At 44.2% G+C, this 15337-nt stretch overlaps 1 protein-coding gene across 1 annotated transcript in view; it reads left to right on the top strand.

The window, feature by feature from the left end:
• The first annotated feature begins 1883 nt into the window (after positions 1-1883).
• Positions 1884-15337, top strand: part of ST8SIA6 (ST8 alpha-N-acetyl-neuraminide alpha-2,8-sialyltransferase 6) — a 62312-nt gene continuing 48858 nt past the window's right edge. The window contains exons 1-2 of the mRNA XM_060782342.2: positions 1884-2111; positions 2264-2395. Coding sequence (XP_060638325.2) covers positions 2014-2111; positions 2264-2395 — 230 coding nt within the window. The 5' untranslated portion in view covers positions 1884-2013. The remainder of the gene's footprint in view (positions 2112-2263; positions 2396-15337) is intronic.

The following is a 15337-nucleotide window of genomic DNA, read 5'->3' as shown; positions in this document are numbered from 1 at the left end:
GCAAAGGACAAGAGGGATCCTCTTACCTCTGCAGGAGTCTACCATACACCATGCAGCTGTGGACAAGTCTACATAGGGACCACCAAATGCAGCATTGGCCAAATACAAATCAAGGAACATGAAAGGCACAGCAAACTAACTCAACCTGAAAAGTCAACCATAGCAGAGCACCTGATCCCAAACACGAATCAAGGAACATGGAAAGGCACGGCAGACTACTTCAACCAGAGAAGTCAGCTATAGCAGAGCACCTGATGAACCAACCTGGACACACCATATTATTTGAGAACACAGAAATGCTGGACCACTCTAACAACCACCATGTCAGACTACACAGAGAAACCACTGAAATCCACAAGCATGTGGACAATTCCAACAGAAAGGAGAAAACCATGAAAATGAACAAAATCTGGCTACCAGTATTTAAAAACTCTAGAATCAGAACAGTAAATAAAGAACAACACTCAAAAAGCAAGGGGACTCCAGACAAGAATCAATTAGCAGCAGCTAACACCTTCCAACAAAGGATTCCCCCAGGTAGGAAGCAGCCAGGCTTTGAAGCTGCATGGCCATTAAATGCTAATCAAGGTAGCCAATTGCAACACTCACACTTGTCTCAAGCAGACAACAGTTCTGGACACTCCACAGATACATAAACCTCCATTGCCAAGTTTCCAACAGACCCTTCAACCTCGGAGGATGCTGCCATAGATGTGGGTGAAACGTCAGGAGAAGAATGCTTCTGGAACATAGCCATACAGCCTGGAAAACTCATAGCAACCCAGTGATTCTGGCCATGAAAACCTTTGACAACACACAGCGCAAATATATTTCTTCTTCAGGGAGATCCAAAATGGGCTCACACTGGGTTGTTGTAGGTTTTTTGGACTGTATGGCCATTTTCCCTCTCCTGATGTTTCGCCTGCATCTGTGGCAAACTTAAGGTTTCCAACAAACTTCACAATTTCTGAGGATGCTTGCCACAGATGCAGGCAGAACGTCAGGAGAGAATTCTTCTAGAGCATGGCATACAGCCCGAAAAACCTACAATAATCCAGTGATTCTGGCCATGAAAGCCTTCGACAATAGATTGGGCTCACACAATTCAAAGCCATGCCATGGACACGCCTCCCCAGGTGTGATGGCTCTAGTTCAGGCAAGGGCAAATTAGTCCAGGTGTTTTGGACACCAGGAGCCCCCGGTGGTGCAGTGGGTTAAAGCACTGAGCTGCTGAGCTTGTTGATCGAAAGGTCGCAAGTTCGATTCTGGGGAGCGGCGTGAGCTTCCGCTGTCAGCCCTAGCTTCTGCCAACCTAGCAGTTTGAAAACATGCAAATATGAGTAGATCAATAGGTACCGCTCCGGCGGGAAGGTAACGGCGCTCCATGCAGTCATGCCGGCCACATGACCTTGGAGGTGTCTACGGACAACGCTGGCTCTTCGGCTTAGAAATGGAGATGAGCACCACACCCCAGAGTCAGACATGACTGGACTTAATGTCAGGGGACTACGTTTACCTTACCTAGGCTGTTAGGAATGGTGGAAGTTGGAGTCCAAAACACCTGGAGGACCCAAATTGCCCATGCCTGCTCTACTCTCTGCACATGCTCAGAGGCTGGCTTGTATGCCCCCCTCCCTTGCCCCCAGCATCCTTTGCCATTTGGGAGATGGGTTGAGGAGCCCCCTCCCCTCGCCGGAGCCTCTCCTCTCCCTCGGCCTCTTGGGGGCGTGGGGTGACCCCTTCTCCGCCTGGCGAGCCAAGCAAGGGGGAAGCGGCCCCCTCCGGCAAACCCAGAAGGAGGCGAGGCTGATGTCAGTGGCGCCGTGGGGGGGGGGGGGGTGGAGGAAGGGAGGGGGTACGGGGAGGAGCCGCGCCGAGGGGAAGGAGGGGGCGACCCTGGGCTGGGAAGCAGTCGCCGCCCCTCCGCCCGCCTTGCCTCCTTCCCTCCCATCCAAGCCGCGTCTGCCTCCCTCTGCTCTCGGTCTGCTCTCCGGCGGGGGCTCGGAGGGGACGATGCATCGGGCGGTGCTCTCCCTGGCGGCTCTGCTGGGCAGCCTCCTCCTCTGCCTCTGCCTCGCCTGGCTCTCCGCCGACGGCTCCAGCGGGGCGAGGTAAGCCGGGGACCCACAGGGATGGCGGGGGTCGGTCGGCTTGCCTCCTGGGAGCGGGGGTGCGGGGCAGAAGGGGACGTGGCTCCACGGCTTTGCCGGGAGCGGGAGGCTCCAGCACTCCGCTTAAGTTTGGCTTCTTGCTTCTTGCCCAGGGGCTGGGAGAAGGAGGTCCGAGCCACGACGGCGGAGAGCAGCCCCCGAGTCATGATGATGATGATGAGGTCCCTCCGGTCGCCCAGCGCGCCCCTCCGACGCCCTCCGCCGGGCTCGCTCCCCTCCAACAGGTACAGCCCGCAACCTTGGTTTTGGAAAGAAGCGCCAGTTCCAAGCCCTCCTGCTCCACTTCTTCAGCCTTCTCCTGTCTCACTACCTCTCTCATTACCCCCCTCTCTCTTTCCCCATCCTTCCTCCAGGTCTTCCGATTCAATCTCCTTGAAGTCATTCTTTTCCTTCTTTATTCTCTCCTCCCACCTTGTCCCTTCTCTTTCTACTGTCCTTCTCCAGCCTTCTCCACCAGCTCTTCCTTTGCTTCATGTCTTTCTCCTTTCCTTCCTCCTCTTCCTCTTCTTACCTTCTTCCTCCACTTGCTCTTCCTCTTCTCCAATCTCTTCATCTCCTCCTCCTCCTCTTCTTATTTTCTTCCTCCACATGTTTTTTCTCTTCTCCATCTACTTCTCCCTTTTCTCCTCCCCTTCTTCTTCCTCCTCTTCTTATCTTCTTCCTCCATCTTCCTCTACTTCTCCATTTTTTCCTTTCATTCCTCCTCCTTTATCCTCCTCCGCTTGCTCTTCCCTTTCACTTCTCTTCTTTCCTTCCTCTTCCTCTTCTGCCTTCTCCTTCTCCTCTTCCTCCATTTTCTTATCTTCTTCCTCCTGCTCTTCCATCCTCCTCCACCTGCTCTTCCTTTGCTTCATCTCTTTCTACTTTCCTTCTTCCTCTTCCTCTTCTTACCTTCTTCCTCCATCTCACTCCACTTTCTCTTGCTCCTCTCCATCTACTGCTCCCTTTTCTCCTTTCCTTCCTCCTCTTGCTCTTCTTACCTTCTTCCTCCACTTGCTCTTCTTCTTCTACACCTACTTCTCTCTTTTCTGCTTTCCTTCCTCTTTTCCCTCTTCTTATCTTCTTCCCCCCTCTTCCTCCACTTGCTCTCCCTCTTCTACATGTACTTCTTTCTTTTCTCCTTTCCCTCTTCTTCTTACCTTCTTCCTCCCTCTTCCTCCACTTGCTCTTGGTCTTCTACAACTACTTCTCCCCTTTCTCCTTCCCTTCTTCTTCCTCTTCTTATCTTCTTCCTCCATCTTGCTCCATTTGCTCCTCCTCTTCTACATCTACATCTCCATTTTCTCCTTTCATTCCTCCTCTTCCTCTATCCTCCTCTGCTTGCTCTTCCTCTTCTGTGTCCCTTTCCCTTCACTTCTTTCCTTCCTCTTCATCTTCTGCCTTTTTTCTTCTCCTTCCTCTTCCTCCATTTTCTTATCATCTTTCTCCTCCTCTTGCTCTTCCATCCTCCTCCACCTGCTCTCCTTTTGCTTCATCTCTTTCTCCTTTTCTTCCTCCTCTTCCTCTTCTTACCTTCTTCCTCCAGTTGCTCTTTCTCTTCTCCATCTCTTCCTCTCCTCCTCCTCTTCCAGTCTTTCTCCATTGGCTCTTCTTCCTCTTCATCTCCTTCCCTCCTCTCTTCTATTTGCTCTTCCTTTACTTTTATCTCCTTCTCTCCCTTCCATCCTCCTCATTCTTTTCTGTCTTCCTCTTCCTCCTCCTCATCCTGGGTCTCTTTCCTCTTTCTCTGGCTTACATTGAGCATGATAGTTTCGCTGCTCCAAGACAAGCATAGAGTATATTGAATGCCTGGGTTGTGGAAGGCAACTCTTCCTTGCTGCAAGCACTCTGGAGTTTGTGGCATTTGAATAAATTGCTACTACCAAAGTTGAGTATTCCATCTCCAAAACACTTCAACAGAAGAGTTTCATATTTTAGATCTTTTTTTTAGGTTTTGAAATACCTGTATTTGCATATAAATACATAATAAGTTACCTTGGATGTGGCACGCAGAAGTAAGCATGCAATTCATTTGTGTTTCAGATAAACACATAGCCTGAAGGTGATTTTACACACAATTCTTTTTTTAAAATGTGCACAAAGCAAAATTTGTTTACATCCTATCATTAGAAAGCAAAGGTGTCACTATCTCAGATACCCAAGTAGATGATTTGGAGTTTTGGGGTGTTTTGAATTTTGGAATTCTGTGTCAAGAATGCTCAATCTGTGAAAATCTCCTTTTCCATCCTGCCTCCCCTCCTCTGATATTCTGGATCAACACAAGGACATTACTGTTTCATAGAGGGTGCATCCACACTGTAGAATTAATGCAGTTCGATCCGACTTTAACTGAAATAGCTTAAAGCTGTGGGTTTTAGTTTGGCAAGTGATGAGCACTCTTTGGCAGGGAAGGCTAAAGACCTTATAAAGACCGGGCTTTAGCACAGCTGGTTAATCACGAGCAGCAATAGATCTTTCCCAACTGAAAGGTTTGCAGTTCGAGCCTGAGACGGGGTGAGCACCCGACCTCCAGCCTAGCTTACTGTCCACCTAAACAGTTCAAAAACAGCTATGAGTTGTGAGTAGGGAAATTAGGCACCACTTAAGTGGGGAGGTATTTTACGGCACCATAAAAAGCAGGCAATCAAAGAACAGGAGGAAAGTCTGTGATCCAAAGGCTCATCGTCATAGAGGATGGAGTGACAGTACCTCCCTGTGGCCAGAATAGAGCATAGCTTCTAGGACACTGAAGTTGGAAAAATGCTAACACATACCTCTATTTGTCTGTCTGTCCTGTATGCCTTAATGACATTGAACATTTGCCGTTTATACATTCTGTGATCTGCCTTGAGTCACTTTAAGGGTGAGAAGGGTGGAATAGAAATACTGTAAATAAATAAATAAATACAAAACTATTTATTTATTTACCCTATTTATACCCTGCCTTTCTCTACCCCAAAGGGGATTCAAGGTGGCTTACATATAGGCAATCATTCAATGCCTTAGAACACATACAATTCCAATAAACATTAAATTAAAATTAAAATTAATATATATTAAACATTGAAAAACATTACATTCAATATTAAATCCACATCATCCATAATCGTAGTTTAATCAGCCATGGCAGTTAGTGGGGTCAAACTGCATAAATTCTGCTGCGTAGATGCTGAACTTGCTGATGAAAAGGTTGGCGGTTTGAACCCAGGAAGCTGGGTGACCCAGCTTCTTCCAACCTAGCAATTCAAAAATATGCAAATGTGAGTAAATCAATAAGTACCACTTCTGTGGGAAGGTAAACGGCATCCCATGCAGTCATGCTGCCCACATGACTTTGGAGGTGTCTATGGACAACGCCGGCTCTTTGGATTAGAAATGGAGATGAGCATCGCCCCCCCCCCCCCCCCCCAGAGTCAAACACGACTAGATCTTTGCCTTTACCCTTAGATGCACCACAAGGTGCTCAGTTGCAGGCAGAATGTCTTATTACTAGAATTTTAAAAACATATTTTGTAATTGTCCCAAAAACATAATCCAGAGTTCCAAGGGCTTTCTCCCCTGTGATTGTGCTGCTTATATTTATACAGATACAGGAAAGAAATGTAATAGAAATAGTACAACCGTTCATTCAAAATGGAAATGTATAGCATTCAAAAAAATCAGAAGCCTATCACATTGAGGCTAGCAAAGCCATGATGCTAAATCAGCCTGAAAGATTGTCCTTTACACCCACTTTTGTTTTCTGTCTATCCTACTTGGCTTATCCATCGCTTGGCTTCCCTTCAGCCGTTTCTACTGTGAGTCACCATCCTTGAGATTAGGTGTTTCTCCTTCTTTTTCCACCACTCTAATTGTGATCTGAGAGGGAAGAGTATTTTTCCCTTAGACATTTGGTTTCTGTGCTCCCTCCTCCTTAATGATCTCCTACACATTTAAACTCCTCCAGCTTAAAAACAATTTGGGGATTTGGTGCAACTATTTTTTTTAGAGGAAGGGAATGCCACCAGAGAATGACTAATATTTGAAAAGCTGTCTGATCCACGCTCCAACTTTTGAGTGTAAACCAGGCATGCGCAAACTTGGGCCCTCCAGGTGTTTTGGACTTAAACTCCCACAAATCCTTACAGCCTTGGAAAGGGGCCTGAGGCTGTAAGGAATTGTGGGAGTTGAAGTCCAAAACACCTGGAGGGCCCAAGTTTGCCCATGCCTGGTTTAAAAAAGTAGTTTAAGGCCCCTTGGTTGTTATGTGCCTTCAAGCCATTTCTGTGCCCCAAAGACAAACATATCATGGGGTATTCTTGGCAAGAGTTGTTCAGAGAGATTTTGCCATTGCCTTCCTTTGAGGCTGAGAAAGTCATTTGCCCAAGGTCACCCAGTAACTTTCCATAATAATAATAATAATAATAATAATAATAATAATAATAATAACAACAGCAGCAACAACAACTTTATCCTTATATTTATTTACTTATTTATTCATTTATTTGTTTACTATATTTGTATACTGCTCTTCTCAGCCCTCAGGCGACTCAGGGCGGTTTACAGAGGCAATAATTCGATGCCCAAGAACATCATGAAACATTTAAAACATTAATACATAATATAAAACCAAACAAAAGTAATAAAAACAGCCAATTTCATCTCCTAATTAAAAACATTATCCATCTTGTTGTCAAGTCATTCCAAGTTCCCATGTCTTTTACATTACATTTTCAAACGCTTGCTCGAACATCCAGGTCTTGACTCTTTTCCGAAATGTTAAGAGGGAGGGGGCTGATCTAATGTCTCTAGGAAGGGCGTTGCATAGCCAAGGGGCCACCATTGAGAAGGCTCTGTCTCTCGTTCCCACCAAACGTATCTGTGACACAGGCGGGATCGAGAGTAGGGCCTCCCCAGATGATCTTATATTCCTTATATCCGGCCTCCATCTCCCCGAAGGGACTTGGGGCGGCTTACATGAGGACCAAGCCCAATATAAACGAGGTTGCAAAGTAAAACTGTTAAAAACATATAACAATCAATTATATTAAAACAATAAAACCAATAAAATTGAAGACATCATAAAACATAACCGAACAACACACAACCAATGGCCGAAAAAATGTGCAGATTTGAGACTAACAGGGCAGGACAGGGCTAGTGCAACATAAACCATAAGGTCAGGGGCTAGGAATAAAGTGCTGGAGATCCTACCAAAAGATGAGGGCTGGGCAGATGTGATCAGTAGCTGAACCATTATTCAAAGGCGCATTGGAACATCCAAGTCTTCGGGTCTTTCCGAAAGGTGAAACGTGCGGGCTATTCTAGTCTCCCTAGAGAGAGAGTTCCAGAGCCGGGGGATCACCACCGAGAAGGCACTATCTCTCATCCCCACCAACTGTCCTTGTGAAGGCCCTCTCCCTTGTTCCCAACAACTGCTTGCGACAGAGGTAGGAGCAAGAGAAGAGCCTCCCTAGTAGATCTTAGCTCTCGTGCCAGTTCATAAAGGCAGATATGGCCACAAAGATAAGCAGGACCCGAACAGTTTAGGACTTTATAGGCAACAACCTGCTCTTTGAATTGGTCCCGGGAGCTTATCGGCAGCTAGTGGAGCTGCTTCAGTAGAGGTGTCATCCACTCTCTGTAACTAGTTCCACTTAATAACCTGCACAAGTTGCAATTTCCTGGCTGTCATCAAAGGGAGCCCCACATAGAGTGCATTGCAGTGATCCAACCTAGATGTAACCAAGGCGTGGACTGCCATGGCCAAGTTAGGCTTCTCAAAGTATGGTCACAGTTGGTGGACAAGTTTTACCTGTGCAAATGCCCTCCTGACCACCACTGATACCTGAGCACCAAGCATCTGCATTGAGTCCAGGAAGACCCCCAAACTGTGGACCTGTGTCCTCAGGGGGAGTTTCCATGACTGAGTGGAGATTTAAACGGCTACAAATTATGGTGTAAAAAACATCAGAAGATTCTGTGCCATTAGGACATGGGAATTCATTTCTGAATTAAAGAACTTCCAAATCCAGATTGCAATGGGAAACTGCTCAGCTATAACTCATTGAGTATTCAGCTCTATTTCTCATTTTTGTTCTTGCTGTTATCACTATCATCAACACAACATGTCTTAAGTACCTCACTGATGCATGGATTTCTGTGTTATCCTTCAGCGTTAGTTTTGTGAATAGCTACGGTGTATAAGGAAATTATCACTGATTGAACTGTCTGCATTTTAGTCTCTGCTGACTGACTTCTCTGTTAACTGCTTCTCCCTCTCATTTAGGGTAGCATTTCACTCCCTCTTGTCCACCAAACATATACCATAATCAATCTGTTTATATCTAAGGAATCACAAGGCTTCTTGGTATTTTAAGACTTTATTACACTAGTCTGTTGTCTCGTGGCAATCACCTCATTTGAACAGCTCCCTGTGGTGCAATGGGTTAAACCCTTGTGCCGGATGAACTGCTGACTAAAAGGTCGGCAATTTGAATCCGGGGAGCAGAGTGAGCTCCTGTCTGTCAGCTCCAGCTTTCCACCCAGGGACATGAAAGAAGTCTCCTACAGGATGGTAAAACATCTGGGCATCCCCTGGGCAACGTCCTTGCAGATGGCCAATTCTCTCACAGCAGAAGCGACTTGCAGTTTCTCATGTCGCTCCTGACATGAAAAAAAAGCAAACAAAAACATATTCTTATTGAAGTGATTGCTTTCATATCCCATTACAATTTCACAATTTGTTGCTTTGGTATTGTGAATTCCTGCTGCCAGTCTTTTGCGTAGTCCTGTTTCCTATATCTAGCACATACATACTATGGTTTATTTTTCTATTTTGTTTTGAGACCTTCTTCCACTTCACAATATTGGGAGTGTGGCCAAAAAAACCCATTTCATATGAAATAGTGGTGGAACAACACCGACATACTGGATTCATTCACAGGTTTTTTTATATATATAAATGAAAAGAGACAGTCCAATCGCAATTCCAAGTGCAATGCAATTATGGTACAGGCATAACATTGTACCACAAGTGTTTTTATTGTGCTATAATTTCACTTTATCAATGTCATGTAATAAAGTTCTCAAGTACTTTTACATCACTTTGGTCCCACTTGAATTACTATCATTTTGCCTTTGGGATCCTGAGATGTATAGTTTCATTTAGAATTCTCTGCCAAAGAGCTCTAATGCTTTCATCAGACTACAAAGCTCAGGTTTTTCTAGCTACGGCAGGGGGATCAAACTGCTATAGAGGTCCACTCAGGATGCTCTCAGATTTGTGTATTTATGTTCTCTTTGACTTCTCTTTTCCTATTCCCTTCCACTGCAATTTCTCTTTACAACCATTCATTGCTATTCAGCTTTGTGTACAGATCAGTGTTTCTCAACCTGGGGGTTAGGACCCTTGGGGGGTGGGGTCACAAGTGAGGTGCCAGAGGGGTTGCCAAAGACAATCAGAAAACATGGTATTTTCTGTTGGTCATTGGGTTATGTGTGGGAAGTTTGGCCAAATTCTGTTGTTGGTGGGGTTCAGAATACTCTTTGGTCACCTATGTGAACTGTAAATCCCAGAAACTACAACTCCCAAATGCCAGAAACTACAACTCCCAAACTCCACCAGTGTTCACATTTGGGCATATTGAGTATTTGTGCCAAGTTTGGTCCAGATCCATCATTTTTGAGTCCATCTACAACTCCAAAACTCAAGTTCAATGCCCACCAAACCCTTCCAGTATTTTCTGTTGGTCATGGGAGTTCTGTGTGCCAAGTTTGGTTCAATTCCATCAGTGGTGGAGTTCAGAGTGCCCTTTGATTGTAGATGAACTATAAATCCCAGCAACTACAACTCCCAAATGACAAAATCAATTCCCCCCCAACCCCAGCGGTATTCAAATTTGGGCATCTTGTGTAAATTTGGTCCAGTGAATGAAAATACATCCTGCATATTAATATTACAATTCATAACAGTAGCAAAATGACAGTTATGAAGTAGCTACAAAAATAATTTTATGGTTGACGGTCACCATAACATGAGGAACTGTATTAAGGGATCGCGGCATTAGGAAGGTCAAGAACCACTGGTATAGATAAATGAAATTTAAAATTTGAGAGGACACTGAAGAGAACACTGAAGAGAAGGGAGCCTTTTTCACATAACTGTTTGCAAATGATCAAATCAGTGGGGTTTTGCAGGTGATGTTCCAAAAAGGAATGCCACCACCAGTCTTCTGCAGTTTCATGCCTTCCAGATCTGTAAACTCAGTCAGGAGCCATGCTGGCTGTGGATGATGGGATGTGTAGTCAGCACACCTGGAAGATGCCAAGCTGGAGGAGGTTGGTTTATACATTGAAGCAGATCATCTCTCTGGATGCAATTTTCCTGCTTCTTGGCAGGGGGTTAGACTGGATGGCCCACAAGGTCTCTTCCAACTCTATGATTCTAGGTGAAAAGAAAGACTACTTTGGAGAGTCTCTCTATAAAACCACAGCTCTCTGGCATTTCAAACAGGGCCCTGGAATGGCCTGGAGTTGATGTAACAAGGGGTTTGCACAACACTCTTTGACACTCTGAGTCCTGGAAATGTGTTCATATTTCCAGCAACACGTTCACACTCGGAGGCGGACTGTTACTTCTTGTCACCCCAGATTTTGATTTGGGTGGATTTGGAGACAGGCTTTTCTTTAGTTATGAGGACATTCTCCTCAACTTCCTCACCAGCATATGATGTTTTGTATGGTTTTTAAAACCTCAAATGAAGCACAGTTGCACCTCCCTTGTACCTATTCCCTCAGCCAATCCATGCCTTTGGAAAGTCTTTTTTCAGCATTCAGCTGACATTTTCCTATTACCAACATTGAAGCTTCCACAGAACTGCCAAAATACAATATCAGAGAAGGCTTTCTGGATAGACTCAGAGAGATTAAGGGTGCAAATGGATTTAAGGTTGCAGTTCCTTTACAATTAATAAAGGATTTGGTGGGTTAAGAAAGTCTGGGTGCAGGAGGTTGTGAGTCTTTTCAATTTAATGAAGAAAATGATAGGGAATATATGGACATCTTGTTTTGCTAAAACTCCCTGATGGGAAAACTGGTTTTTTTTTTAGTACCTCATTGCCCTTCTCTGATTCCTATGTTATGTCAAAATCCTTCTTGGTTCAGAAAAGTAAAAGATTGAGTGGATTGGCTTCAGGAGAAATAGGCTCTGTTCACACAAAATGCCTCTTTCCAATTTTTGCAAACTCCTTCCCCCCCTTGAATTTTCCCCATTCAGCAGGATCCTCCAAGTAGCATTTTGAACTTTTAACTTTTGAAAGAGTTAAAAGGACTTCGTTAGGTTGGGAGAAGGGGGAGCAAAGTCCATAGCTAGTAATGGCTCTGGACTTCCATGCCAGTGGGGGCTTGTCCAGACAGTACCTTTATCCCAGGAGCTTCCACAGCAAACAGGAGGGTGGCCAGATACCATTCCCTGTCAACATGGAAACAATCACTACAAATAGCAAAAAAAAAAAAGAAAAAAAGGGAGTTTTCCCATTTCTGAGCTAAAAATCCACATCTTCGAATGTCTGTATGTCCCTGCACTTGGAAATAATGGAATTTTTTATCTAGGCATGTTCCCAGGTTTTAGATATTTGATTCTGATTGGTATGTTCCTAAAAAGAAGGTGACAGTTGAGGAGAATGTGAAAACTTTATTTGTGTGCCAGAAACTTCATGAAAAGGGTGGAGGGCACATTTTCTCTGACCAGGAAAAGTTGTGGCCTCCTAGTCAATGTTGTGCCTGTTTTGACAATAAGAGTAATCAGGAACAGACATATATAATCCAGGAACAATATCTTGTCTGCACAGATGGCCCTGCAGCTTATATAACCCAGGAACAGAACTTATACTATGCTTTGCATATTCGCATCTTGAGTTTAATTTTAAAAAATGGATGTCCTGCAACAGCCATCTTGGGAGCCTCTAAATCCCGCAACAAAGCAGCATGTGTGGATGATAGAGGCAGAAATCCCAGGACCAACAGGTCTGTATGTGGACCTCTTCTCAGGTTTCGGATCTTTGGCCCCTGATTCAAACCCGTGATTTGCTTCTGTCTTGAACTGCCCTCTGATGGCGAATCCACTCCATGTCTGAACATTACAGGAGCTATCCATGGTAAGAAACACTCTCTTCAATACTGATTCAGTATTCGTAGTGGATTCACCATTCTGGCTGCCACCATCTTCATCTTGCAACCCTGTTGCATGGACCTAAATAGATCCCAGTATGTTTCAGACTGGGAAATACTGGAAACGGTACTCTCTCCAAAACAACTTTCCCAAAATTTGATAATGAGACAATACTTGAATAAATGAGAAATTGTTACTTGAATTATGCACTCTATTGTCCATAGAAGCTTCTCTAATGGACATGTTACTGAAACAACCATCAAAGCAATAGCATGAGATAATGGGGAAGGAAATAAGATGTTTGCTTATGCTCCCTATCCCACTTCAGGAGCTTCCAGATTCATGGACAATTCCAACTGTGATCACTGGTCATGGAATGATGGGCATAATATTCTCTGTCTTATCTGGCAGGAGACAGAACAATAACAACTCCCATTAGCCCTTGTCAAAATAGCCAATGGTGAGGAATGGTAGGAGTTGCAGTCCAATGACATCTAGAAAGCTGTCCTTTCTCTGCCCTTGATACAAAATATACTCAAAGCAGTTGGTAAGACTCCCCAAAGGAAAATTTTCCTCACCATGGCACTGAAAGGTCAGAACATTTCCATAACAAGTTCACACTAAAAAGTCAGTATCAAAAGAGCTAGTTAAGCATTCCTTTAAAAGCAAAGTGAAGCTATCTCTTGCCCTCCCAGTTAGCAGCAGCAAGCAGAGAGTGTGCGGCCTTTCCAGGAGCTTCAAAGGCTGGCTTGTGGATCTTAGGTTTTGCTGCGAAGAAGGTGGAACATCTTTGAGCAAGGTGCTAAGCAAATTGGTGACTGTGGATCTATTTCTAAACCTATGGTGACCTTCTTCTCCATTTCTTCTGATCCCCTAATACTCATTGCTTCTTCTTATCATCATCTTTATTTATATCCTGACTTTTCCCCAAAAGTAAGGTTGAAGGAGCTTGTGAATGAAAAGAAATGCAATAGAGTTGGCCCACCACATTTGCAAGATTGATTTTTGTGCACTTATTCATGGACTCAGAGCAATGAGTTAAAAATAATAGGAAAGATTATTCCAATTGAAGATTAGGATGAAATTCCTAACTGTGAGAGCTGTTCAACAGTGGAACTCTCTATTTTGGAGTGCGGTGGAAGCTCCTTCTGTGTAGGCTTTGAAACAGAGGCTGGATCAGTGGTTCACAAGCTGTGGGTCCCCAGATGTTTTGGCCTTCAACTCCCAGAAATCCTAACAGCTGGTAAACTGGCTGGGATTTCTGGGAGTTGTAAGCCAAAACGCCCGGGGACCCACAGGTTGAGAACCACTAGGCTGGATGACCTGTGTGGTTGGTCTGGATGACCTATGTGGGCTCTTCCAACTATATGAATCTGTTATTCATGGCTTTGTTTAATATATTCTCTAGAACTCTCTAGGTCAGTGGTTCTCAACCTGTGGGTCCCCAGATGTTTTGGCCTACAACTCCTGTTGAAGGCCAAAGCATCTGGGAACCTACAGGTTGAGAAACACTGCTCTAGGTCCTCTGGTGGACGTTTGCCATAGAGTGGCATTAGAAGACCTGGAGATTCCTAAGGAGATGTTCTCTCAGGTAACATGGCCATAGAGCATGGAAAACTCACAGCAACCCAGTGATTTCGGCCATGAAAGCCTTTGACAACATAACAAATACATTTTTTTTAATTTGCAGTTTTTTCACTTTTGCAGGGGTCCTGTTCATCTAATCCCAATTAACATAAAGGGCTGGCTATTGGTCAAAACACATAATATTAAAATGGAATTAGACTATCAAGTAACCTTAACAACTAAAACACAAATAAAAGTAACGAAAAGCAGTTTAAAAATATAGTTAAAAATGTTACAATGTCCAATGATAATCCTATTTGGTAACAACCTGTTAGAAGACAAAAAGCAAAATAAAGACAGAAAGCAAGAAGTCACTTCAAGGTCTCTAAAATGAAATTTCTCAAACCTACGACCTCATCAGACGACCTTCTTGGCCCATTAGATGAAACATGTGTGCTTCTGGCTGGACTCTGTCTAGTGATGTCACAGCGCAAAATAAAATATTGAGGGAACAAAAGAAATGGGGTCTACATTGTTAATTGCAGCAATAATATGTTTTATGCTCATGTCTATGTTTAATGTTTTTATAGTTTTGATGGTTTTTATCTACAGTTATATGTTATTGATTTAGATATGTGATATTTTTATACATATGTGAGGCATTGAATTTGCCATTTATTATGTTGTGAGAAAAGCGGTATAGAAATGCAGATAATAATAATAATAATAATAATAATAATAATAATAATAATAATAAGCGACGTATGCCACTGCTTTGGCAACACGGGAGGGGAGAACAAGGGGAGAACAGGCGGCGAATGCCACCGCTTTGTCTTATCAGCAGTGGGGGGAAGCCAGGTGGCAACGCTTCTCTCCATGGGTCACGGTAAGGCATGTGATGCTAGGTGTGGAGCGATGGGTTCTCCATGCACCCTACCAGGAATCCATGGGCCTTTGTGATGAGGTCAATAGAGGTAGCCACTGAGAAGCCCCTGTCTCACAGGTATATGTCACATGCCCACATCTGTTCTCTTTGTCTAGTGCAGTGGTTCTCAACCTGTTGGTTCCCACATATTTGGCCTTCAACTCCCAGAAATCCTAACAGCTGGTAAACTGGTTGGGATTTCTAGGAGTTGTAGGCCAAAACACCTGGGGACCCAAAGATTGAGAACCACTGGTCTAGGGCAAGTTTTTAAATTGTTTCACTAGAGCATTCGTGCCCTAGTGCAGGCATGGGCAAACTTCGACCCTCCTGGTGTTTTGGACTTCAACTCTCACAATTTCTTACAGCCTACCCACTGTTAGGAATTGTGGGAGTTGAAGTCCAAAACTCCTGGAGGGCCAAAGTTTGCCCATGCCTGCCCTAGTGTCTTGGTTTGTGTCCAGGGTTTTCTTCTGTTGAACCTCCTGCACCACACTTGTCTTGGTTGAAATGCTCTTGAACATTTGTAACATTTCAGCAGCTTCAGAA

The sequence above is a fragment of the Anolis sagrei genome, chromosome 6 (genome assembly GCF_037176765.1).
Source record: "Anolis sagrei isolate rAnoSag1 chromosome 6, rAnoSag1.mat, whole genome shotgun sequence".
Taxonomy (NCBI): domain Eukaryota; kingdom Metazoa; phylum Chordata; class Lepidosauria; order Squamata; family Dactyloidae; genus Anolis; species Anolis sagrei.
This window is presented reverse-complemented; position numbering and strand designations above follow the sequence as displayed.